The 26901-nt window shown below is 43.0% G+C and overlaps 1 protein-coding gene across 2 annotated transcripts; it reads left to right on the forward strand.

The window, feature by feature from the left end:
• The first annotated feature begins 7829 nt into the window (after nucleotides 1-7829).
• Nucleotides 7830-26067, forward strand: LOC101160832 (solute carrier family 13 member 5). Of its 2 annotated transcripts, XM_011483842.3 has the most exons (13): nucleotides 7833-8117; nucleotides 13871-13999; nucleotides 14074-14210; nucleotides 15862-16088; nucleotides 16650-16802; nucleotides 17193-17376; nucleotides 18068-18190; nucleotides 18285-18497; nucleotides 24008-24111; nucleotides 24187-24308; nucleotides 24445-24606; nucleotides 24885-25022; nucleotides 25102-26067. In XM_011483842.3, exons 1-13 carry the CDS (start codon nucleotides 8004-8006, stop codon nucleotides 25228-25230), a joined length of 1935 nt encoding a protein of 644 aa, XP_011482144.1. In that variant the 5' UTR covers nucleotides 7833-8003; the 3' UTR covers nucleotides 25231-26067. The 2 variants fall into 2 exon arrangements, with proteins under 2 accessions (XP_020564756.1, XP_011482144.1); XM_020709097.2 differs by having other exon boundaries at nucleotides 7830-8117; nucleotides 24008-24308.
• The last annotated feature ends 834 nt before the right edge of the window (nucleotides 26068-26901 follow it).

The following is a 26901-nucleotide window of genomic DNA, read 5'->3' on the forward strand; positions in this document are numbered from 1 at the left end:
GATTAGAGATAGGTCTGTAATTATTCAGTACAGTGGGATCAAGACCGCTCTTTTTCAGGAGGGGTTTAATGACTGCAGTTTTTAAGGCCTCTGGAAATATTCCAGATTGAAGAGACATGTTAACTATTTGAGTAATTGATGGCAACACACTGTTCAAGACAGACTTTAGAAATCTAGTGGGTAACACATCAAGGCAGCATGTAGACGAGCTCAGACGGGTGATGGTCTCTTGGACAGTTTGGTCAGTGACAGGTATAAAGTGAGTCAGCTTAGAGTGAGTAGGTGGCCGTTCGATAGTTATATGTGTTGTTGAGTTGATGGCTTTTTTAATGCCCTGAACCTTGTCATTGAAAAATACAGCAAACTCATTACATTTAGGTGTACAAACCAATTCTATTGGTAGCTGGGTTGGAGGGGTTAGTTAATCTGTTAACTGTTGTGAACAGGATACGAAAGTTGCTGCTGCAACTTCCAATTATTTCAGAGAAGTACCTTTCCCTTGTTCTGCATAAGATCTGGTTATAAGCGTACAACTCCGCCTTATATATTCCATAATGAACCTGGAGTTTTGACTTGCGCCACTTTCGCTCGGCTCTGCGGCACTGTTGTTTCTGTGCCCTGACTAGATCATCATTCCTCCAGGGAGCTTTCTGTCTATGTTTTCTCAATTGAACTTTCATAGGGGCAATGGCATCCAGAACATTCAAGATGCTAGAAGTAACAGAATTCAGCATTTCATCAACATTGGCACCAGAGACGTTTTCAGGGTTTATCATTTCTACAAACTGTGCCCTAGTGCTCTCATTTATTTGTCTCCTTTGGACAACTGCAGGGCCAGGCGGTGGTTTGGGAGCAACAGACAGGTCAAAGAATACACAGAAATGATCAGAGAGGGCGACATCAACCACACTGACATTGTAAATAGTAACCCCCCTTGTGATGAGCAGGTCCAGAGTGTGCCCTCTGCTGTGGGTGGGGCAACTCACATGCTGAATTAGACCAAAGGTTTCAAGGACAGCATTGAGCTCTTTTGCATTTCTGTCATTGACATTATCAACATGAACATTAAAATCACCTGTAATGACTAGACCATCAAAGTCTGTGCACACAACTGAGAGCATTTCAGTGAAATCATCAATAAAACTTTGGCTGTGCTGAGGAGGTTTGTACATAACTATGCAGAGTAAGGGAGGAGTTTGTTTTAACTCAATCTTAAAGGACACATACTCAAATGATGAAAACACACCATTGACTTTTCCACTCAGCTATCTTTACTGATACTAAATAGCTGTGCCATCATAGATTTATAGAAGTATTCTTTTTTTATACACAACGTTCATGGAGAATTTCTTTATTAGGAGAAATCGAGTTGAAACGATCCTGAGCCACAGTACGTTTTTTTACCAGGAGCCATGGTAAAGTGCAATGAACTGACGCTGATTCCGATACAGGGGAAACAATGGAACTGGTCGGGAAACGTTCAGGATTCATTTAGTATTTCTAGAGAATAGCGCGCCCAACTGTTAGAACACAAGTGACATCTGAACTGTGGTCCGACCAAACAATACATTTGGCGCTTCATACGTCATCAACCAAGTGATCTGCGCTACTTGACACCCCCCGAAACATTGTGTCGAACCACTCTGCTTCATGAAGGTGTCAAACGGGCCATCCCTAGTTATTAAATATTTTTATTTTCTGTCACCAAGCCTGGTCTCCTGCATTTTGGGTCATTCTCCTCCAGTTCCTGACAAAAGCAATAACTCCATACTTTTACCCATCAACAACTTGTCTTTCCATCACCTCTCACAGATTAATCAACTGTCTTCATTCATCCTTCCCACTGTCCATAATCCTGTCAGTACCAGACTTGATTTGGCAACCTTCTTCTGATTGCCCTTCCTAGAAAAAACTTTTCTCAAACTGCAGCAGGTTCGAAACCCTGCAGGTCACACATCAACCAGACCTCCAACCACCTGTCACATCAATCCTATATTCTTCAGGACCTCCAATAGCTTTTCATCAGAACGTGGTCTTCTGAAACGTGGCCGTATCAGACTGATCTTATTCAGATGACCTCTGGTAACATGGTAAGAACGACCCCTAAGTCCCTCTACCCCCCACCCCCACCCCCCAACTGTGGAGCGTTCACATTTCAATTCCAGTTAAGAAGCTCATCTGCGTGGGCTTTTTTGCTGCATTTGGAAGAAAAGCCCAAACTGTTGCCTGCATTCAACCGCACCAAAGTTCATCAGCAACGGAACAGGAACTCTTATTCTCAAGAGGACCAGAGAATTTTGTGTGATGATCAACACGAGTTCAGCTGCATTTTTACACTTGCCAAAACCAGAGGACCATCAGAGACTTAGTGTGTGGATGAACCGTGTCAGCATGAAAGTACTCTGAATGAGAAGCAGAGCTCTCTGTGACTCTGATCATGGGACAACAGCATTGTTCCAGGAGATGAGGAAAGTTCTGTTTTGGGCATCATTATTAGCCAAGCAGATTTTCACTACACAGCGTTTGCCACAGACAATCAAGCGTGTGTGGGCTGATCAGGAACATCTGCAAACTGTGTTGAAAATTAAATGGCTTCTTTGCTCAGGTCTAATCGATGTGGTTCAAAGTTCTCAAAAGCAACCTTTAGCTTTTCCAGTCAGCAGTGAGTTTCATCTGCTCTGCTGCTCTTCTCTTTCATGGATATAGTCCGCCTAAACAGAGTGCAGCTAGAAAACCCAGACCACTGGAAGTTTAAAACAATAAAGATGAGTTCATGTGAGGGATTAACCACCATTTCACAATCTGATAATTTCTTCATTAAAGTTCTAGAGACTGCTGATTGGATGTGGAGAGTATTCCAGCTGCAGATCATGTAGTATCACTGAATATTGTTAAGACTATTTTAGAAAACAACAAGACATACTTGAAGAACTGACAGTACTTCCCTCCCCATTCCAGGCTCCTGACACATAACGTTGTTACCCTGGCAACGGAATCTTGTGCATTAATCAGAATTCCCAGACGCATTTGTTTTGGATCAAGGCTCTATGCTGCATTCACACCGGATGCAATTTGTGCGTCAGGGGTGTTGAGTTTCAATGTTAAGCCAATGTGCAGACACGATCTGTGTTTGGGTGTGGCGTGGCGAGGTTGAAGCGGTGCGTCAAAATATCAGAGACTCAGTTTTGGGCATGTGATGTTTTCAATGACTCGATCAAAGAGTAAGAAAAAAAACAATATGGCCACTAAATCCACGGGGTTGCCAAAGACTGCCCCCCTGTTACTGTTGGGTGAAGGCTGGACACACCCTAGATAGGTCGCCAGTCTGTCACAGAGCACGTGGGCTGGAGCAATGGAGCCCGCCACACTAGCCAGCCGCCCAGTGGACAGCGTGGCAAGCTGGCGTGGCAAGCTGGCGTGGCAAGCTAGCGTGCGCCGCCAAGGTTGCAGGGCCTCGGAGCTCGCAATGCTGATCCTCCACGGGTGCCATTACAGCAGGTTCCAGCTCCATGGGCATATGATGTTCTTCTTATTTTCATCAAAATGATAACAAAAACATCCTCCAGTTTTAAATTATACTATGACTCCTTGTTAATAAGCTCTAGGCGGAGACGAGCAGAACATCCCTAGTTTGGAGAGAGGTTGAGATAACTGAAAGTTTCTCAGTTTCTCCTGCAGGTACCAAGGTCAAAGAGGAAGCTCAGAGGGGAAAGAACTTTTCAATCTATGTGATAAAACGCTGTGGAACTTGTCACCACTGAGCTTTTAACTGAGTTTTCAGTGAGAATCCTTAATGTCCCTTTTTCCAAAAAGCCCATTTTTACAGCCAGAGTGCTCTGCTGGTGAGTTTTATTTTGTTTGTTTTTTTCTGTTTTGTTATTTTACTGTATAATACATATATATTTACTACTTTACTTTTTAATTGTTTTTTATTACCCTTTTAGTTGTAGTTTTAATGTTTTGAGTTTTAATGTGTCACACTTTGTTTGTCTGTGGTCATATTTAGGTGCCACATAAAAAAAAGTTATTTGATTTAGAGATTTAGGAGTGAAGAGAAAGAGACAAGAGAGAATGCGTGTCATTCAATTCAATTCAATTCAATTTTATGTGTATAGGCCAAAATCACAAGAACAGTTTTCTCGATGGGCTTTGTGCGGATAAATGTTGGGTAAAACATAAAATCAAAAGGAAAATGAATACAAACAATTCAATAGAAAATTCTAAACTGAACAGACTAAACTAAACTGGGCATCCATGCCCCCTAGACTCTCGAACGTGGTAAGGAAAAACTCCTAAAAAAAACAGATTCTGGAAAAACGAAGAAACCTCAGGGGTGCCCTGATGAAGGAGGGATCCTCCCCCAGGACGGACAGGCGATTTACCAGAACTCTTAGAGAAGAATTAACTTATCTAAATCTACAACTACATTTTTAAAGTCCAACAGATGAGCTTCATCCAGATCGAGTTGGGGTCATGTGTGGAAACATTCTGTTGTCATCACTCTATGCACAGTAATATTAATAATTGATTAATATTACTGTGCAACATTGTTTTTAAATATAAACCAATGATGCGTCCCCTAAACAATAATTACTGGCCTTACCTGAAAGTTGCAAAAGCGCAACCACTGTCCACATACCCCAATCATCCTTAGCATTTTCATCACTTCCAAATAATCATTTTTCAATATGTGTATACATATACACACACACACAAGTGTATTTTCATCACTACAATATACACATTTGTGTTATTTATTTTCCTGATAGTGTCATTTACTGGATTTCTGCAAAATGCCATATGCTTCCAGTTCATCCCAACTGATGATTTTGCAGCTAGTAGATGAAGAAACTGTCCAAAGATGAAGAAACTTTGAGCTGGAGTGAACTAATTGGATGAAAGGCTTCAGTGCTTCATGAAGCTTTATTTGCCCATCCCCAGCTATCAGGAATTACAATCCATAGGGGCAATAGTCAAATCCATAATTTGAAAACCAAAGTGAAGGGCAGAAACTGGTCACAGTTTCTGCCCTTCACAATTTTAAAAACAGACAGATGAACTGGTCAGAAAGAGACAAGCTTGACTTGAACTGAGAAGAAAGTGAGATGATCTGGCAGAAATAGAATGATTGTAAAGGGCATCTTTCAGGTGTGTCTGGTGACAGTGATTGTCAGAACCGGCTGATGAGCGGAGGGGAAACAGTTGCATTACAATGATAGCTTGACAAATGTCAGTCGAGGTCTATTGTAGGTCAGATTTCTGCTCTCAGGTATTTTTGCCTCTCTTCACCTTTAGGGTTAGGAAGAACTTTTTCATGATCATCATCAAATCGTTGTGAATCAGGTGCAAACAAATTATGCAGTTTGAAAAAGCTTTTGTTTGTTACTTCAACAGGCCTCAAGCTCCCTGCTCCATTCTGATGCATCCACTTGCAGACAAATAGATCCATGAATGTCTTTGTTGTCCTCGTCTGAGCTGGAATCTGGATCTAAACTGTACAGCTGGATAGCTCCATTTTTGTTTTTCCCATAATTTCAGCTTGGGGGAGTGAGGGGTGTAGGCTAGCGGGAGAGCACGCAAAAAGATGAGTGATGGGAAGTGGGGGCTGGGTTGCTCTTTACCAATAGTCCTACCCACAATTCAGAGGTGAATTTCTAATGAACTCCTGCCGCTCTGCAGAAACTATGTCCTAGAAAATGACACGGGTTCTTTGATTTTTGCTAAAAACAGCAAACTCGTACTTAAAAAACCACTAAGAATGCTGACAATATTTTTTTTAAACGATTGGAGTGGGACTTTATGCTGCCATCAGAGGGCGCTGAAAGCTCGAGAGAAAGTGCACCAACCTGCAGGAGCTGATGAAAGCATTTTAACTGTCTGACAGATTCCACCAGCTGCAGATGAGCCAGGAGTTGCTCCAACTCAGTGCTTCTCAAATAGTGGGGTGCGCCCGAATGTGATGCCAGGGGCCGCGCCGTAGTAGCGGTTTTAGGCACATGTAATACGGGCAATTACCTGGGGCGCAAATTTAACGGGGATGGTGGTGACAGCGGCTCTGTGCTTGGAAAAAAAGATCTGTGTTACAGTGTTTGTAACAGCCTGAAACCTGTGAACTGCCGTCCCTGCAGCTGCTCCTGTCTCCTGTCACACACGGCTCGCTTGTGTGAGAAGGAAAGGGGAGGGGTTAGGGCGGGGGGATGCTCAGGACTCCAGGGTGGTGGTGGGCCGCCTGTCTGGGGCTCACTTGAGCACAGGTGCTATCTCACCTTTGCACAAACAGTTTGGGTGAAAGGTGTGTTTGTAACTTTTGAGTGTGTGTGTGTGTGGACAGGCCCTGCCCATTTTAGTTTTTTCATGAATCTTAACCTGTCAGTTGTGATTATAAAGCTCCATCAACTTGTTGCTTTCTGACGCTTCATGATTTTACCCTCTCTACTATAGTCACCCCTCTACCCCCCCTTATCTGTCATCCCTCTCTCTTCTTTCCTCCTTTTCTTTTCCGTCCGGTCCAACAAAAAAATATTTACAAATATAATTAACATCAATAAAGTTTAGCTGAAATTACAAAAGGGGTTTATTTACATATGCATCTGCCGTATCATAAGATTCATAACCCCTGTTGTAAAAGTAAAATATGTCCAAAGCAAAAGGCTTTCAGCTCTCATCTGTTTGCCTAGCTGTTGGACAGGACAAGTTTGAAAAAATAAAAATTATAATAAATAAATAAATAAAAAGGAAAGGGGAGGGGTAGTGGGTTCAGGCTGCGAGGTGGAACGGTGCACATGGATCGCTGCCTATTGTGCAACACCAGGATTCAATTCAATTTCACTCACAACAACAGTCGTCTCAATGAGCTTCATACCGGTAATTGTATAGGGTAAACAAACAATCAAAAAAGGAACATAAATGCATAGAATTCGATAGGATAATACTAAAACTTTAACTAAACAGACTAATTAGACTCATAGGATCATCGAGTGCCTTTAGATGACTCAGCTCATGCTAATAATGCCATTCTTTATTAACTATTGTAGACATTTTTATGACGTGTCTTTACTTGCCATAAATGTATTCTTTGTCTGCCTGTCGTTTAGTTGGTATCAGTATTTGACATAAAGACAGCAAAAAAATCAACTTTTGTTGATCTGAAAAGATACAATTTCCTAGGGGGCCTCGCAAAAAATAATCGAGAAGCACTGCTCCAACTACAGGTAAACCTCGGGTCCCACCTGAAGCTGGAGGTTAATCTCCTTGATCTGGTGCTTCTTAAGACCCACGACGAACTGAAATTTAGTCAGACTGTGATTTATATAAAATCAGATCCCTCAAAGAAAAAACACAACGAGAACGTTCTTTCATGCCAGAACATTCCAAGAACAGTGTAAATGCAGGGAACTATACTGAGAAGCTGAAATACTGGGACACTAAACCTTCCTCTCACATGGTCTGGTCGTGGCTCATCAAGATGTGATCACACGTATTCATTTCTTTGCGAAATTGAAACTCAGGTCATGCAGGTCAGTGCAGAGGCTGTCAGGATGAGGGCAGAAGTTCTGTTGTTTCAGTGAAGCTCCATGCCGTCCAGCCTCAGCAGGAGGCCAGCAGAAGAGGCTCCAGCCATTCCCAACCACCAGCAGTTTGGAACATCTCGCATGTTTGCTTCCGGCTGACGCACCTTCATGAATCAAAGCTCAAACCTACAGTTTGCTCTTTCAGACACAGATCGGTCCGTCCTGTAGGTGAAAGGTCAGGCAGCCTCATGCAAACAGGCTGACGTCCACCTCTGAGTTTGTTCAGGTGAGTGTTTCAGTGTGTGTGTGTCAGTGTGTATGTGTGTAAGAGAGAGAGAGAGATCCACATAAAGTTAATCTTTAGAGTCGGCCGTGAAATGCATCACAATTGAGTTGGGAGAGAGACACAGACCCCAGCAGAGGAAGAAAGAAAAGTCTTAGCAGCCGGATCGTTCAGCTTCATCTTCCTCACCACCATCCTCATCCTCCATCATGTCGGTTCTTCCTCTGCATCGTAAAATGCTGCACCAGGTCTGGAGGCTGAGAGGCGTCTTCATCCTGGTCTGCAGCCCGTTCCTGCTGCTGCCGCTGGCAGTGAGCACCGCGGTGAGCCCAAACCCCACTGCACTCACCAGCTTAGCCCGACTGCCAACTAACCAACATGCTTACCCAATTAACTAACCAGTAGCCCTATAGTAAGTCAATGTTTCAGTAGTTACCAGTATTTGGGATTGTTTACAGTATTTTGGAGCTTTCTGGGTCGTCTAATAATGACTTTTAACTAAACCATGCCTCAGTTTCATTGAAGGATTGTGTCTCTGAGTTTAGGACATTTGAAAACTGTAAAACTAATCAAACATCACCATAAAAATCCTGAAAAAAATAACATATAAAGCTGCAACTTTTTTTTGGTTTACTGACAGAAAAGAAAACTTTGATGATTAAAGTTTTATGTTTTTTTAACTAGTGAGAGACTAATTAGCAAAAAAACTGAGTTGGCTGACAGTAAACAATTCAGTTCACGCTTGAGGAACTGATCATGACAGAATCAAACTGCTGGTTTAACAACAATGACTAGTTTCACCACCAACACTGAGAGTTTAGCAGAATAAACCGGGATCACTGATGTTAACTGTTCTTTCTACACTTCAGATCCAAACACGAGCTGGTTAAACATCTGAACTGATGACAGACACAACCACGAGTCTACGGTGGCCCTGAAGTTCAAATCACATCAACAAATCACTCAACACCAAAACTTATCAACGATCAAAAGCAAAACAAATATTTCTTAAAACAGCATCACATTTTAGAAATCAAACGAATTTCCAGAAACCAAATTGCAAATATATATATATATATATATATATATATATATATATACATCCCAGAAAACAAAAGTAATTCCCAGAAAATAAAAGAAAATGTTAAAAAATGAAACCAATGAAGAAGCCGGAAAAGATAGGACTTATGGGACATTGCTGATCGGACGATGACGTTTGAGTTTTGAAGAAAAGGGAAGTAGAAGGATGTTTAGCCGGAACTGTGGTGAAGAGCCGATTGATCAATGACTGAACTTTAGCAGTGACTATGGTCAGACGACTAAAGAAATATTTTCTGATAATACCGAACCAAATTACGTCCTGTTAACAAGATGATCATAAATCTTCATCCAATCAGCGATGTCCCATAATCCCCACCTGTTTTGACGTTTCATTTCGATTTCTCAAACCTACTTTTGTTTTTTCCAGAACATTTCCTTTTTCTTTTGTTTCTTTTTCGGAATTATGTTTTGGTCTCTGGAATTTTTCTTTTGTTTTCCAAAATGTAATATTATTTTTTCCGTAATTGTTTTGCTTCTTTAATTGTCGTTAGGATCTTTAATGCGTTTCTGGGTTAAGTGATTTGTTGATGCGATTTGCACTTCAGGGCCACCGTACAAGTGTCCTTTGATGACCTTTCCTGGTCAAAGGGATGTGCACACGTCAGTCTGTTACTGGCTCTTTAAAAATAAAACAAAACAAAAACTTTCAAAAAAATTTGAAATCACACCAGCCTCAGCTGCATTAGCTGTACTTAACGAAGAGCATCACACCTTTGGAATGAATGTGAACAGGTGAGTATTACCTATAACAACAGCCTATAAGCTGAAGGTGACTCACTCGCTGCCTTAAGATCAGAACAATGCACCACAGCAAAAGCACTGCTTCAAATCTGCTACAGTCAGGGATGTTCACATTGGACCAGATTAACGTTTAACCTCAGAAAAACTACCCTTAACTGCTTTCTTTTAACCTGAAATTCATTCAAAACCAAAGGCAAAGCGCTAAAATCTGACCGTGTTTACAATTTGGACACTTTAATCTATGAACTTTACATTTTTTGAGTCATTTTTTTGTTCATTTATTCAACATGTTACATATCTACTTGTTTAGGTTTGTTTCTCTGTCAAATTATAGAGTGTAAAATTCAAACGTTCATTACTGGGTGGTTTATTATTACATGACGTTGATTGGAACAGGATGCAAAGGAATGAAAGGTTTTTGTTCTGAGGTTCAGCAGAAATACAGAAATGTGGTTTAATTTCAGACGCTCTGCTTTCACTCACATCATGAATTGTGAAATAAGGATGGTGGTGTCATGCAAACGGACAGCAGCTGTTGTTTGGACAGTAGCTTCCATTCACAGTTTAGTGTCACTGATTGACCAACAGCATGGAGGGGTCAACTGTTGCCCTGACATCCATTTCAGAGAATAGTCAGGAAAAACGTTTCAGATACTCATCTGTCACAGATTTTCAAAGTGTCTGTTTATTTTTAGGATTTTTTCGGTCAAACTGGGAGTTTTCTGACATTCAGGAAACTCTGGAGACTTGATTTTATCCAACAACACACCACGAAACGTGAGAAGAACCTGTTCTGAAAACATCTCCATGACTTGAGATATTTTCAGACACATTTTAGGGTCATTTCACATAACAGTTGTGGCCCCCTAACCTTATCCATGGAGCCCCACAAAAATAGTTCACTCCACTAAGAAAATCTGTCTAATTCTGGTCAAGTTAACAATATTAAAATTGTATTAGTATGACATAAGTTACAGGAAAACAAGGTTCTGCTGGCAGCTTATTAAAACTGAAAAAGGTTAAATATCAGAAGTATTTTCTAAACAGACGTTATTCTCTCTCAATGAAATGTTAATTTTCAGTCAGTCAGCCTCGTATATGTTGTGATACATTAGGCAAATAAGGCAAATATGCTCAGAAGTTGTTTATTTTTATTCTTCAGTCAGCCCATTCTCATCAGAAACGAGTACAAGGTCACTGACCTCACAGTCCACGTGAAGACCGTGCACGTCATGTCAGCAGCATCCAAGTTCACAGCAAGATTCAGGCGTTTGTGTTTGTTTTGGAAGAAGAGCAGTGTTTGAGTCCGACTGCTCTCAGGACTAACCTCCATCAAAGGTTTTCTCAGAAAGCGGCTCTTCCACGACTCGAGCATGCTCCTGCTGCGCTGAGGAGCCTTTTACTGACAGAAGAACTGCGTTTGCATGGACTGGCTGGTTCCATTCTGCAGATTTCCCATACTTCCTTGTTTTTAGTGAGCAGCTGATAGCAGCCAGAGGAGAGAGGCTGAACCAGCAACCTCCAACCCTGCTTCTCCAGAGCTTCATGGAATGCTATTTTCCAATCAACCTTGCTCCAGTCATGACTAACTAGCTGGATTTGGATTTTGGTTGACTAAACACACCTGATCCAGGTGAAAACCAGTAGAGCACTGGCTCCCCGCAAGTACATGTGTTAGATCAAACAATGATCAAACGGAAAGGGAAACTTTATTCCTCAGAGAGGAAATTTGTTCTAAGCCACAGAGCTAAAAACTGTATAACATCCGTCATCGTTCATCAACATCCTACATACATCACATACATGGAGTGAGAGTAATAAAAGTACATAAAACAATTACATTATAAATAAATAAAAGCAGAGTATACAGATTTGTCCCCAAGGCCTGACCTTCACAGTCAAGGACATGAACAGTAAAGTAGTAAAACATAATAAAATATCTAATTAAAACCTATAAAACCATATTGCTAAGAATAATTTCAGTAAAATGCATTATAAATTCACAAAACACTCCATTAATCTACAACAAACTATTAAAACTTACCCAAAATATAAATACATAAGTTCCTTTAAACAAGTAAGAAGAACACCGATTTTGATATTTCTAGGACAACTGCTCTACAAAGATTTCCTTCTGCAAACAGAACTAATCAGTTCTTGTTCAGCAGGCTGACCGCTGCTGGAATAAATGAAGATCTGAATCGATTTGTTCTGTATTTGACTGCTCTAAATCGTCTGCCTGAAGGTAGAAGCTCAAATTCCAGGAAGAGAAAGTGACCTGGGTGGTTTATTATTTTCTTTGCTTGCCTAAGTGTTGTTTCCTCATATGTGACTTGCAATGTTTGATGGTCCCTACAAGGTCTTTCATCACCAGGTGTTTGAACAGACTGTCTGTGCGTCCTGGAGTTCGGTGTCAGGCTTTGCTCTGAATGCAGACCTCACAATGCAGACCTGAATGCAGACCTCCATCTTCCTCTGCTTAACCCCTTTACATCAATTTAACAAAATAACCGAGACAATGTAGAGAGCACACAAGCACAAAGAGTGAATCCCTGAGTTCTTTGACAGAACTAGGAAAACACATCAGTGAGGAAATGGTGCTCAAAGATGAAAGGAATGGAATTGAAGAGCAATGAGAGACATTAGGATTATCTTGAGGATTATGTTTTTCAATTTTTTCAAGTGCATTTATTATACTGCTAAAAAACAAAGTGAAAAAACGCTACAAAAACACATCCTATACCTGAACTTATGAAATACTCTTTTTTTCAAATGCTTTATTCTTTACATAGTTGCACATGCTAACAACTTAACCACACAAAAATTATTCATGGAATTGAAATGTATTATGTATTGTGCAATTGACTGAAACAGCTCCTTTAAAGGTCTTTAATGATGAGCTCAAGGCAACAGATTCTGACCAGTTCACTCTCTTGATGCTTCCGGATCTGAAATCGGTTGTTGTTGACCACAACACTATGATTGCACGTCTTCGAGACGTTTATGGGTTGTCTGGGTCTGTTTTAGATGGGTTTGTCTCATACCTCACTGGAAGATGTTTGAACATCGCTTTAGGTTCATTAACCTATAAAATGGAAAAAACATCTTGTGGCGTTCCCCATGGTGCAGTTCTGGGCCCTATTCATTGTATATATAATTTCTCTTTGGAAACTAGTCAATTTAGCCAAATTTCCCACAATCTGTAAGCAAACAACATTCAACTTTATTGCTCCTTCCCTGAAACAGACTTGACCAATTTACTGGATTGTTTAATAGTCGTGTGTTATTTAATAGCCATTTACTCTTCAATGTTTAAAAGACAGAGACAGTGATTTCTGCCAGAGAAAATAAAATCCCTTCGATAAAACAGCACCTTGGTTCCCTGAGCTCCTCTGTCCTGTCGAGTGACAGAAACCTTGGGGTGTTGTTGGACAAATCCCTATCTTTGGAAGGAAACTCTAAACAAATTGTTAAAAAAAATGCGTGTATCATCTGAGGAATGTAGCAAAAGTAAAAAAACATTTTATCAAGACCTGACCTGAAGATGATTATTTGTGCTTTTATTCTTTCACGTTTAGATTATTGGAATTCGCTTCTTACCAGTTTTATCCAAAGCTTTTTATTAACGGCAAGGCTTTTATTAACAGGAGTCAATGAACGAGCACACATGATTCTATTTACGTTTGCTTCCAGTTCAATTTAGAATCTATTTTATAATTTTACTTCTAGTTTTCAGAGCGTTGCATGGACAAACTTCCAAGTACATTGCTGATCTTTTAACCCTGACTCTTAAGTCCGGTCCCTGAGGTCTTTAAACCAAAATCTATCACAAAGTCCAAAAACCTGCATTCAAGCCCGAAGAGACCTTGCTTTCTCCTATTGCTCCTCCCCTTTAGAACGTCATTACACCAGATCGACTTCTTTGAGTGTTTTTTCAGAAGAGCTTTTAGTTCATCTAGTTTTGTTTTTTATTGTGTTTTACTTTGCTTTTACTGTCTTTTATTTTATTATTATTATTATTATTATTATTGTCTGCAACATGTATATGACTGGTTTTAATTTTATGTTTTAACTTTTGTGAACTTTGTGATTTTTATTTGCATGTTAGCTGGCTGTGTTCATCCATTTTCTCCTTGAAGTATCATTGATGAAATAATCAGATTACAAAAAAGAGTGAAACTTTTTTTCTTGTTTCTCTTCATGGATATTTTTTTTTACTGTTCTTTCTGTGCAGGAAGCGGCCTGTGCTTATGTCATAGCCCTGATGGCGGTTTATTGGTGCACAGAGGTGCTGCCTCTGGCGGTGACGGCGCTCCTGCCAACCATCCTGTTCCCCATGCTTGGCATCATGGAGTCCAAAGACGTGAGGCTGGAATCACACAGAGTCCTTAGTTTGACTGTTTCTGAGTACCAAACCATCTGACTGTCGTTGCTCAGGTGTGCATGCAGTACCTGAAGGACACCAACATGCTCTTTGTGGGGGGGCTGATGGTGGCTGTGGCCGTGGAGCACTGGAACCTACACAAACGCATCGCACTCCGAGTTCTCCTGCTGGTTGGAGTCCGTCCTGCTCTGTGAGTTCCCACCCATCAGAGCTTTACAGCCTGAGGTTATGCTCATTAGGTTGAATTTTCTGGTTCTATGGTTAATGGTCCACACATGAGTCCATCCACATGCCAATCAAAAGAACTCACTGTCTGCAGTTGACTTTAAAAGAAAAACAATTTAAAAAACATGAAGTTTCTAGAAGCAAACAGTAAATGCATTTATTGTGTAAGTTTCTGAGCAGTTCAGACCCTCATTTCTTCTTAAACCAGCCCCCAGTGATCATTTGAGGAATTGCAACACTCTGTCCTTGTTTGGTCTTTATTCTGTAGATAGAGGGTCTTTGTGGGGCGCCTGCATCTACAGACACAATGAAAGATAGAGCCTAACAGCAACTGTTAGCCTTAGCAACACATCCCCTCTCATGTTCATTATGGTGACTGGATTATTTCACTGACCAGCTTTTCTGCCAACGGGTTTGTCGGAGGTTCCAATTCTAAACCAGATCTTCCTTGGACAAGATATTTCAATCCAGAGACCAAGCAATTGAAAAAAAAAAAATCATAATTTTAGAGAGAAGTGACTGCTAAATGTAAGAATCACGGCTCATTTAGCTCCAGCTCAGAAAATTCAATTGGAGTTTGTCATGAAGATAAAAAACTGAGGAAAAAAATAATGTTGTGAACACCAAAGAAAATCTGCACAAATCAGTCACATTTTAGGATCCCAGGCCTCTTGGAGTAGTTTGCATTTATATTTTTTCTTTGTACCTCCAAACATATTTATACAAGGTTTTAAATATCCTGTTTTAGTGCCATAAAGCTGCCACTGTTAACCCAAAACAGTGAAAACAGCCACTTGTAGATGAATAATCAAGTTAAATAAGCCAGACTTTAAAAACAGCCTCAGTAACCAAAAGGTTTCTTCAGTGTTACTTATTCACTGGATTTTCTGGTGAATTTGTGAAGTTGTAGCTTCAGAGTCAACCATTAATACCTGTGAAAGATCCTGTGATCACTCTAAGGGGAGAAAAACCCAATGTTTTCAGGGAAGTTTGTTACCGACAAAGTGGTTAAAAACAAAAAAATGAGGGTGAAAATGTTAGTGCACCTTTTTTTCTATGGGTCTCCTGCGAGTGACAGATCATAGTGAACACTCAAACAACACGCTAGAGGAAGTAAAGATGAAACGCAGGAGTGTTGTACGGATTTTTCAGTTTCTCCACCCTCCCAAATCCTGTGCACTTCACAAGGGCACTTATATATCACCTGCACACCCCATGCATCAGAATTGCATGGGATCAGTAAGGCCAGCACTTGCACCTCACCAACCTTACGTCACAAGAACATAAAGTAAGGGCATCATAAGACAGCACCTTCTATCACCCTTACATGAACTTCACCAGACACTTACCACCCACACGACAATTGTACGTTCCATTTTCACGACATCACACAAGGTAGCCGCACCAGCTTTAAGCGAACTGCAAGACACACCAGCTGCCCCGTAGATGCAGCTGCTCCTCTCTACGACCCTCCATGAGCCCAGACAATCCCATCCCGGTCAAACCCCTGTGTGGGTGCATGTGACTAAGGCTAAAGATGTCTTATTTTTGCCTGCTTCAGCTATTTGTTCTGTTTCCTGCTGGAGCATCTGATTGCCCTTTCCTTTCGTCTCCAGCCTGATGCTGGGCTTCATGGGTGTCACAGCGTTCCTGTCTATGTGGATCAGCAACACAGCCACCACTGCAATGATGGTTCCCATCGTCCAAGCCGTCCTGGAGCAGCTCAACGGCAAGGTGGGCCCTGCAGCCTCATCCAGGAACCAGAGCGGGGCCACAAATCTCCATCAGAAACCTCCCCAGAAAGAGTCTGGCATACCACTAACCAGTGTATGTTCAGAAGAAGGTGAGGTGAATATCAGCAGGAAGCTTGTGGAAACAAACGTGCAGCCATAAAAACTCTTCCTGAGTTGTGAATCTTAAAGTGGTCAAACACATAACGAGAATAATTAAATCCTCGTCCGACTGAAGGTTTCTTTATCTTCGTAAATTTGTTTTGGGGTTTTTAAGACCAGAAAAAAAGCTTGTCCCATTTTAGAAAAAGAGGAGTTAAAGGTGTTTAAAGGGATGCTGAAGCAAACCTGCGGATTGTTTAACAATAGTAAATTCTCACAAAGGACCAGTCTTTCTGAAACAATCAAGATTCTACTGGACTAGAAAACGACAAAAGACAGTAAGTTTGTCACCTTCACTGAATCTGCTTCTTTAAAAAACTTTTCCATCACAGTTACCCAGTTTCAGGATCAATTTTGGAATTGCACCCAAAACCCCTTCCATTTAATCTGTTAGTTATTCAAACATTTACATTACTTGACTTCAGAAAAAGATGTTATCCCCCACTGGAATAATCTGGATGTAACTGGAACATACAAGCCAATTGTGTTTGGACCCTTTAATGTTTGTCCAGGTGTGAGAGGACAGGTTCAGACGCCAGGCAGCTCAGAGGAAACCGCCACCGAAGTGTCACCTGGGCATGAAGGGATGTCCCAGGACCCCAAGGATACAGAGATTGTAAAACCAACACCTCAAGACAAACCCCCATCAGACAGCAGCAAAGCAGGTTAGTCCACAGAGAACTAAACCTTAGACCACGAAGTTACAAAGCTTCAGACATAGTCATAGCACTATTTTCTCATATGGAACATCAGGCATTTGAATGTTCAGATGCAGATTGACTGAGATCGAAGAAGCATTTAAGTATTTATCAGAAAATGAAGGGGATTTATATGCTGACATTTTTGTAACAAATGAATTCTTTCATTTTTTATATAGTAGTAAAAGAGAAAATGTGGCATAAAAGTGTCAAAACATTGAATTAAAAAGCACAAATTGTTTGTTAGGGGTTCTATGCCCAGGTGTGATGGTCACTGTGTCCTAGATGGAAAAAAAGTTAGTTATTACAGTCAAAAGCTGTGTAATGATAGCTGACCCCCCTCCCCTCTGGTGTCAGTTGCCGTAAACCTGGAAAACACTGGCACTGTCCCGGAGCTGGAAGAACTCACCAATGAGGAAGACGAGACCAGAAGGATCAGTAAGGGCCTCCTGCTGTGTGTTTGTTACGCTGCCAGCATCGGAGGGATCGCCACCCTGACAGGAACCGGACCAAACCTAGTGCTGGTGGGACAGATGAGCCAGTAAGAACTGAACACACAACTTCCTATTCACTCAAACTCAGTCCGTCCCACATGTCCAATCATTCCAAACACACATGACGGCTTACCACAGAGGTTCAGGTCCTGGTTCAGGTCAGAACTCTCTACTGTGACATGCTGGTCTCACGGGGTGGGACCATTTTATTAGCTCCGGGTTGATGCTTAAACACAAGAGAGCTTTTGTTCTCACAGCACCAGCATTTCAGTAAACAGTGCCAGATTTCACCATCTGCCTCCTGCTTCAACCAGGTCAACGTCTCCAGCAGGTCAGTGTCAGGAAACGGTGGTGAAGCACCCAGTATGCAGGAGACCAGAAACTTCAACATTTAATACATACATTTGAAGATGTTAAAATGATAAACTAATGGAGTAAAAGTGTAACAAAATTGATGACCTGACCACAAAGAACTGAAAATCCGATTCTTAAATACACTGAAGGTAATAAACTAAATGAAGACCACTGTTGAAGCTCATCAAACAGAACCTGCTGGAATTGAACTGTATTTAAACTGTAATCTGCTGGTCAATTTTACCAAAATAATCTGGCTCTAGATGAATGAGTTTAACTGACTGGACACGACCTGTCAACTGATACTTCATTTTATTTTTAAAGCTGAAAAAAATGATGTTTTTGAAAGCTAATGTTAGATCCTCTCCACGTTCGTCCTCACAGACTCTTCCCGCAGAACGGTGACGTGATCAACTTTGCGTCGTGGTTTGTGTTCGCCTTTCCCACCATGGTGTTAATGCTGACGCTGGCCTGGTTCTGGCTGCAGTTCCTCTACATCGGCAGCAAGTGAGGCCATTCTTCCAAGAAAGGCTGAAGCACAGTTTGTCCCACAGTGCTGTGAACATGGTGGCATTTCTCAGTTCTGCTTTATCCGCTGCAGCTTGTGGAGCATGTGGGGTTGTGGTTCGGTCCCGTCTGAGAAAGAGAAGGCGGCATATAAGGTGATCAAGGAGGAGTATGACCGACTGGGGCCCATGAGCTACGGAGAGGGCAGCGTCTTGGCGCTCTTCATCCTTATGGTGTCACTGTGGTTCACCCGAGATCCTCGTTTCATGGATGGCTGGGCCACCCACACCTTCAACACCAACGCTGAGTGAGTAGATGCTGACTGTAGGTTGAAGCTGAGCTGCGTTTGTAAGGCGCTGCGTGAAGAACCTCAGCATTCACGCAGATGACAGAAGAAATAATGCCTTCATTTACAGTTTTTGAGCCAATATTCTGAATGTGCACTGATGAGGATCAATCAGAGTCTCATCTGCGTAAAATCCATTGACTGTATGTGAGAACTGGAGCGAGCAAGTGTGAAGTCAACCATAGAAAATAATTTCCTTCCAGCACCAACTAAATTAAGTCATTTCAGTTGCCATTTTTTGCGATACAGACGCCGCCATGTTGGAGCCAGACGGCATCAGTAAGCAGTGATTGGTCTAAGTCATCGTTTCCACTCCCGCCAATCAGGAGTGAGCTTGGAGGTCCATGCCACTACCGCCTGAAAACAATTTACACAAAATCTGTCAATCAAACACTTTAAACGCTTGACATGAGACCACAAACTTTGATTGATGCATCTGATTGGTCAATTTGTGACTGGAATAACTTTCTCCACAAAAAAAAATCATGAAAAAAGTGAAAAATGAGTTTTATCAAGAATATGTAAAAAAAAAGGTGTCAGATCAGGAATGGTTCTTCTGACCAATAGAATGAGTAACAGCTCTTTATTTCTCTATAGAAGTTTATGGGATTTTGGCTTCTTGGAGCCAGAAGGTACTTCCTGTTTGGAACGCCAGAGGGGAAGTGTCACTCAGTCCAGTTCTTATGTACTGTCAATAGCAGAAACTGACTTTTATATCAGTCCAGCATGAAGGTGTAGTCTAACATACAAACATTTGGAAGTAATGTAGTTTTCTTGTTCTGCTGCTCCACCTGTTTCTCGGGACTTTCTGAGGGTTTGCCGTCATTTGTATACGGAGGTTCACGGAGCTCAAGTGGACCTAAACTAAAAAAGTGTGTAAACACAAGTCTTTATTTTTTTTTTTAAACTTGTCCTGTCCAACAGCTAGGCAGGCAGATGAGAGCTGAGGGCCTCTTGTGTTGGACATATTTTACTTTAACAAGAGGGGTTATTAATCTTCAGACAAACCAAAGGTATGACTGAATAAACCCCTTTTGTAATTGAGGCCAAACTTTATTTATTTCAACCATGTTTGAAAATCTTTGGTGTTGGACCGGACGGAAAAGGAAAGAAAGGAAGAAGAGAGGGGGATGTTAGAGAGAGGGGGGGGGGGGTGATAGTGAGAGGGGGGGTGGGGTAAGACCATGAAGCAACATAGAGCAGACAGGTTTACTGGTTGTTTATCATTACAGTAGGTTCAAATGTTCAAAAAGGGCGGGGCCTGTCCACACACACTCAGATGTTATCAACACACCTGCTAGCTGCAAAAATGTCCACATGTCAACATGTACACAAAATAGTGTTCACAAACGCATACCTATACCTTTAAACCAACTAGTGTGAAATCTTTCATTCATTCAATCATGCAAACTATTAGTGTATTAGTGCAAAGGTGTGCTAACACCTGTGCTCAGGTGAGTGTTTATGTTCTTCTAAAATGGATGGTGGAATGTGAAAAGAAGGAGGAGGAGCGCCCAGCCACCCCCACACCCAGACCCCCGCCGCAGCAGCAGCGGCAGCCGGAATCCCCCCAACGCCACACGGGAACAGGCAGGGAACAACCGCCCCCCGGGCGACCAAGACCGCCAACCAGGCCAGGGCCAGCAGGACCGCCGCGAGGCCCCCAGAGCCAGAGAGAAGGGAGGCGCGGAGGGAAAGAGAGCGCCGCCCCAGCCCAACCAGGAATGCAGCCCCCCCGCCGCGCCGGGAGAGCCCAACGCAGGGCTCCACCGGAGAAGGCCGCCCACAGCCCCAGACGAGCACCCCACCACCCTCCAGGAGATCCGGGCATCCCCCAGCCCCAACCCCAGGTACGAGCCAGGACCCCCCAAGGGAGACCCGCTCCGCACTCCAGGCAGCCACCCACCCGGCCCACGGTTGGTCCAGGGAGGAGCAAGGCAGGGGCCCGCCGCCCCCGCCCAGGAGGGGGAAAAAAGGGGGCCCACAAGGGGTGTTGTAAATATGGCCCGACCAGGCTTGGCCACTGTTGGAAGTTTGGCGGGGCCCAGCGCTCAGGGGCAAGGACCAGAACCCACCCCCCAGGGACACGAATACCCCCGGCTCAGGTGTAATGTGAACCCCCCCACCGCGCGGAGAGAGCACCGCCGGGCCCAGGAAGCCGGCACCAAAAGGGGACACGACCGCCGTCGCCAAGGGACCTGCACACACCGGCCGAGGCAACCACCAAGGAGACCCCGACCCGTCAGCCCCCCCGCCCCGCACCAATAATGGGCCCCCCTTCCCCCCCAGAACGCCCCCCAACAGGACAGGGCCGACAAGCCCCCCACCCCGCCCCACCTCAGACCCCGCAGCGCCGAAGCGGATGACACCCAGAGCGACCGGGGGCCCCGAGAGGGTTGTCCCGTCCCGTCCCAGAGCCAGGGAAGGGCCGATCCCAGCCCCAGGTGCAGATGGGCAGCCCATCCAGCGCCGCTGGGCCCCCCCGAGCAGGGCCCCCCGCCAACCCCCCCCAGCACAGGCAAAGGGACCACCCCCCCGAGCCAAGCCAGACCACCACCCCACCACGCACCTCCACACCCAAGCCCAGAGGACCACGTGGTACCAGGAGCAGAAACACAAGTCTTTATTGCAAAAACTCTGCTTGTGCTTTTATGTTTTCACTCCAAAAACTAGGCATCATGAAAGTTAAAAAAAAATACTAAAGTATTTAGTGCATTCTTTCATGGGAGATAAATTTTGCGTCTGATATTCTTCAGATGTATTTTGAATAAAACGGTCTCGTGGTTTTATATATGTGAACAGGAAATCTTAGAAACAAATGTTTTCCACATTATTGGCACATTTTTTGTTATTTAACCTCTGAAGACCTGGTGTACACGTCTATGGACATCACATGTTGGGTTATCTTACCACAGTAGTTCATTCTGCTTAACTGAGGCTCTGTGACTACGAAATAAAAAAGGCAAATCAAGCAAGAGCTCAGGTCTTGAGAGGTTAAAAGCAGTTTTTTTGGGTTGAAGGAAATTTGACTCATGTCAGAGACGCTGTCTCTGCGGCACCTCAAATGTTTTTAGATTCTTCCTGGATGTAGATGAGACTGCAGGAGGAAACCCTTTGACCCCTCACAGCGTTGCATGGTGTCCTTTTTGTTTAGTTGGAGAAAAGGTTTGGCTCTTGTTTCGTTTTCACTAATGCAGAAAGCGAACTTTAGGAGTTTTGAGCCATCATGTGAGGGTCTGCTTATCCTGAGCAGAGGTGCCGCTGTGAATAAATCTGTCACTCTGGAGTGCCGATGTATGGAAAAACTCTGATGCAGGAATGAACTCAAACGGCAGTTTACTGCTGGCAGCAGGTCAGGAGCTGTGAACAAACAGGAACCAGAGGTGAGGAACAAACACTGGAAACGTGTACTAGGTACAAATGTCAGGGTCTGACGGTGTGGACACAGGTCGGCCTGGGACGGTCACTTTCATGTTTTATCAACAAAAACTAGGTCAGTGTGGAAATCTGCACTAAAACCTGAATTCAGTGTAATCTGAATCATCAGTCTGCTACAGAACCACAGAACCCAAACTTCTGGGGAAAAGTTCTGTGACTAATTTCCGGAAGAACAAATGAGAGCATACATTTCAAATGATAACTGTGTAAAGTCAGAGCCTGTGGTTCTGACCCTGTGGGTCAAAAGTGGGGGCTAGCCTATAGCTGTTTAACATTGGAGATGTCGCCGCTGACACCTAAATAACACACACTCTCTGACATACCGGAACTCTTCAACTGTTTGACTCTGACATAAAGGAAAGTCAGCTTTGTGCCAGTATTCGTTACACAACGGCACAAAGCTGCTTTTCTCTACGACAGAATCAGCTGGTTTACATTGACAGCAGGAATGGTTGAAAAGTTACAGTAGTCAAAAGAATGTCAACACTGAACCTAAATCCCTGCTGTCAAAGGGTTAATGGTAACGGTAAAGTGTGTTTGTGTTTTTTATTTTTATTTTTGTAAAACTGCTGCGGTGAGGACATCAGGGTGCATCTAAAGAAGTTCAGATTATTTTAGTGGCTCCATGTTATTTCATGGGCGACCAATATGATTATTTTTCTGTCCGTTAAGATGCAAAGGGTTTTTGCAAAGTCCTATAAAAGTCTTTCAACATTGGTGACTAAAAAATGACGTGAACCCAATAGAAATGATGATACATAGGAGAGAACTGTCTGGTGATTTCATTGATGTGGTGTTGACTGGCCTCATGCCGCCTCTATGTGGTCCTGAACAGTTGTTGGTCTCTGGCACGTTCACTCGGTTTTTATCTTTATTTCTTGTGATGCAGAACTCCTAAAGAGGGAGCACAGTTTGAGTGTGTGGGCTTCTGTTGACGTAACGAGCCTGTGAGCGGAGTGGGCTGTGACCTCTACGACCCCATGCAGTTTTTCCTCCACCGGTTCATTCATCATTTAGTGACTCAACCCGTTTTCATGAAAGAAGAGTTTCTGATAAGTGTGGACACGAGGCCCTCATTCACAGAGGGAAATCTGATTGAAAGGATCAGAGCTGGATTTGGATGTGTTCCTATCTGGTTCAGGGTCAGATTTTGAACAAACAACCCCAGGACTATCACCACGGGCTCTTCGTCATCAACACAGAGTTTCAGGAGGTTTGGCAGAGAGTTTTTATGTCGGATGCCTTTCTAGACACAACCCTGTATTTTTAAGGCGCAGGGAGACCAAGATAGGCAGCAGCGCGAAGGGTCTTGCCCAAAGACCCATACCGGTTTTTAGCTCATTGCATGCCATAGAAAGCCATGAAACTGAGCTATCCACCTGTAGATGAATCAGTGTTAAAAATAATAAGAGATAATTTGTATAAATTATAAAACAATTATGTTTGATGAGGGTTTGATTTCATAAAGCCCTTTGACATAAAGTTAAGAAACAGAATCCAGAAAGAACCCTGGAAGCAGAACTTCTGGACTTGACTTGACTCACTTCTGCTCACTATTACTCAGATCTGCACTTTTATGGTGCAAACTTCAAAGCAGATGTTTACCTGCTTACCTGCACCATCAGACCAAATGTTTACCTGTTGGTCTTTTAGCTAGGCTAACTCAAATCATCTTTTTTAACCCTGAAATGTTTTGTCTTTGGTTCCCAATAATCTGCATCAGGTGTTTGTTAGCTTTGGAAGAAAAAGTTTTTCACCTCAGAGTAAACTACCAGACGTAGAAGTGGAGGCAGCAGCACAGTGATGTGGTCCTTCTTTGACACAGAGTTGATATTAAGGAGGAAAAAGAAGAAAGCGGAGTGGATTGAACCTTCATCAGGGGGTCAGTGGAAAGGGGTCCCAACCTGACGAATAAAAACGTTGTTTTCCACCTGAGCTGCAGGGTCTAAAGATGTCTGCTGTAATTGGGCTGAGGATTGCCGGATGCTAATTGCCTTAGACAGAACAGGAAGTGAGACAGTCTCTTTGTTCAGGTTTGTGACGGACGCCACTGTTTCGCTGTTGGTGTCGGTGCTGCTGTTCGTCCTGCCCTCGGAGCCGCCGTACTACCTCTGCTGCTGGAAGAGCTGCGGCTCAGGTGAGCAGCGCTGCAGCCGAGCAGCTCAACGCTTCCAACAGGCTCAGTCAGGTCTTTGTGTCTCTGTCCAACCAGAGAGCCAAGCTTCTCCAGGCCCCGCCCCTCCTCTTCTCACCTGGCAGGTGACTCAAAAGAAGATGCCCTGGAACATTGTGCTGCTGCTGGGAGGGGGCTTCGCTCTGGCCAAAGGCAGCGAGGTGAAGCTTTTCCTTCATTTCTCTATCCTGCTGATGGAAGCTCCAGTTTTAACCTTTTTTTTTTTAAACATCATAGACGTTTTTCCTAAATGGTGTCTCTATGAAATATTTTTGTTGTTATTTTTTTGGCTGTCAGGTGTCCGGCCTGTCCCACTGGCTCGGTGCTCAGATGACCCCGCTGCACTCCATCCCCCCGTGGGCCATCGCCATCATCATTTGCCTCCTTATCGCCACCTTCACTGAGTGTGCCAGCAACGTCGCCACGGCAACACTCTTTCTGCCCATTTTGGCCTCCATGGTAAGAGACAAGCAAACGCACTCTCACGAATCAATAAACTGCTGTTAGTCATCTCCAAAAAAACAAGAGGAAATGGGCGGAGACAGATTTCTCCACCTTTTACCACTTTTTAGCGTAAACTATTTGAACTGCAACAAAGGCTTTTATTCTGAAGGATCTTCACTGGTGTTTCTGCAAAGCCTCTGTTTCAGTTCACCAAAATGTTTTGGTGAACACAATCTGTTTTCTTGGGCGACTATTTTGTAAAACGTGCTGAGGCCTTGTCACTTCCTTTGCAGTCGCAGTCCATTGGCGTGAACCCGCTGTACGTCATGATCCCGTGCACCTTAAGCGCCTCCTTTGCCTTCATGCTGCCTGTGGCCACACCCCCAAATGCCATTGTCTTCTCTTCCGGGTTCCTTAAAGTGTCCGACATGGTGAGTTCTGCCTCTGACCTGAGCTCAGATCACACCCTGCTTCACCCCTGTCATGCTAACTGTGCTGCGCCCCCTGCAGGCTAAAACTGGCGTGGTAATGAACATCATTGGGATTGGCTGCATCAGTCTGGCCATCAACAGCTGGGGGCGTGTCCTTTTCTCTCTGGACTCCTTCCCTTCATGGGCCAATGCCACCACATCAGTGTAGAACCAACAACCTCGGTGTTCAGATCTGCAGAAACATGGACTCATGGCTTTCAGCTTCTCACTGATGAGTTTGTTCTCCAGAGTTCCACAAAGTTACCAAAGTTTTTGGAGATCAAAATTGCAAATGTTCATATTATAATGAGCAAACAATTCAAACAGCAAAAAATATCCACATTTGTAATATAAACTTGCAAAAAAAACATTTTAACAACTGAAATCCAATTTGCAGGTCGACTTGGTTTTGACTTCCTTCACAGAATCTCTGAGCCAAGATGACATTAAAGTGGAAACTGGAGAGAAATACAAAAGTATTTACTGAATTTCATATTTACAAACATTTTAATCAAAAGCATTATACAAGACTTTTTTGTGAGTATATTTTTAAAATGCAGCATGAGAAACAACTATGAACCTTCACTGAAACATTCCTGTTGTCCTTCAAGGACGGTAAAATTTAGATCAAGCTTGGTCAGTTCACAACCAGTTTTCTTCATTTAACATTCAGTAAATGAAGTTTGGGTCAGAGTCTCTCTGTGTTACCTAAGAGAAACGTGGAGAAGCAGGTTTTTTAGACGTCTTGTGTTGCAGTGGTTTGAATCTGAAAACGGCAGATCTATTGAGGTTTTTGCTGATCTCTACAAAGGTTTTTAGTTTTTATATAAACCAATATAAGTAACAAAGGTGTGCCTGTTTGTGTGTGTGTGTGTGTGTGTGTGTGTGTGTTTGTGTATGCACGTATGTGTGTGTTGTGTACATATGTATCTTCCTGTTTTTTACAAACCTGTTGCTAACTCCTTTTACTTGTTGATAATAAAACTTTATCACTCAAACATGTAAAGAGTGTTATTTTATGGTCCACATTCAAATCCTTTAGGTCAGGGGTGCTCATTATGTCGATCACGAAGGATGGAACTGTAGATTGCAGGTCATCAAAAATAAGAAATAAATATCAAAATATATTTTTTAAAAATCTGTCAGTGAATCATCATCCTCGGCAGGAAAGATGTCACTTGATTGACATGCAGAACAGCCAATTGAACGTCCTCTGAAGCATACGTCACTGTGTTTAACTACAGCGAGTGCACTTTCTTATTTCTTTCTTCCTGCTGCACACAAATACATCAAACTCAAGGCCCCAACTGACAGTGTGTTCAGTGAATGTCTCAGGCAACGGAGAGGGATGCAGTGCTAGAGGACAAATCCTCATGGGAGGACAAACCGGACCATAACTGAAGCTGCTGATATCAAGAAGTGCTACCAATGGCTAGAAAGGGCTGGCCTACAGGACAGCACTGAAGCACTCATCCTGGCAGCCCAGGAACAAACCCTGAACACCAGAGCAATGGAGGCTCAGATCTACCACACCAGACAAGACCCAAGGTGTAGGCTGTGCAAAGAGGCGCCTGAAACAATCCAGCACATAACTGCAGGGTGTAAGATGCTGGCAGGAAAAGCACAGCCTAGTAAGATTGTGGAGCGCCACAATCACACATGGGCCACAATCATACATACATACATGGAGCGCCACAATCATTCATACAGCAATCATACGGCCAGATGCTGAACTACAAGATCAGAAATCCTATGAATCAAGTGTGAAACATTTTGATTACCTAAAGTTTTTGCATATTCTCATATTTTTCAGTGTTCAGAGAAAAACATTAACATCAGA

This window comes from Oryzias latipes, chromosome 14, assembly GCF_002234675.1.
Source record: "Oryzias latipes chromosome 14, ASM223467v1".
Classification (NCBI taxonomy): Eukaryota; Metazoa; Chordata; class Actinopteri; order Beloniformes; family Adrianichthyidae; genus Oryzias; species Oryzias latipes.

Coding starts and splice junctions, on each gene's coding strand:
- LOC101160832 (XM_020709097.2), top strand. CDS start 8,004: ATGTCGGTTCTTCCTCTGCATCGTAAAATGCTGCACCAGGTCTGGAGG. Junction 14,000..14,073: donor GCATCATGGAGTCCAAAGAC/GTGAGGCTGGAA, acceptor GTCGTTGCTCAG/GTGTGCATGCAGTACCTGAA. Junction 17,377..18,067: donor CTGGTGGGACAGATGAGCCA/GTAAGAACTGAA, acceptor TCGTCCTCACAG/ACTCTTCCCGCAGAACGGTG.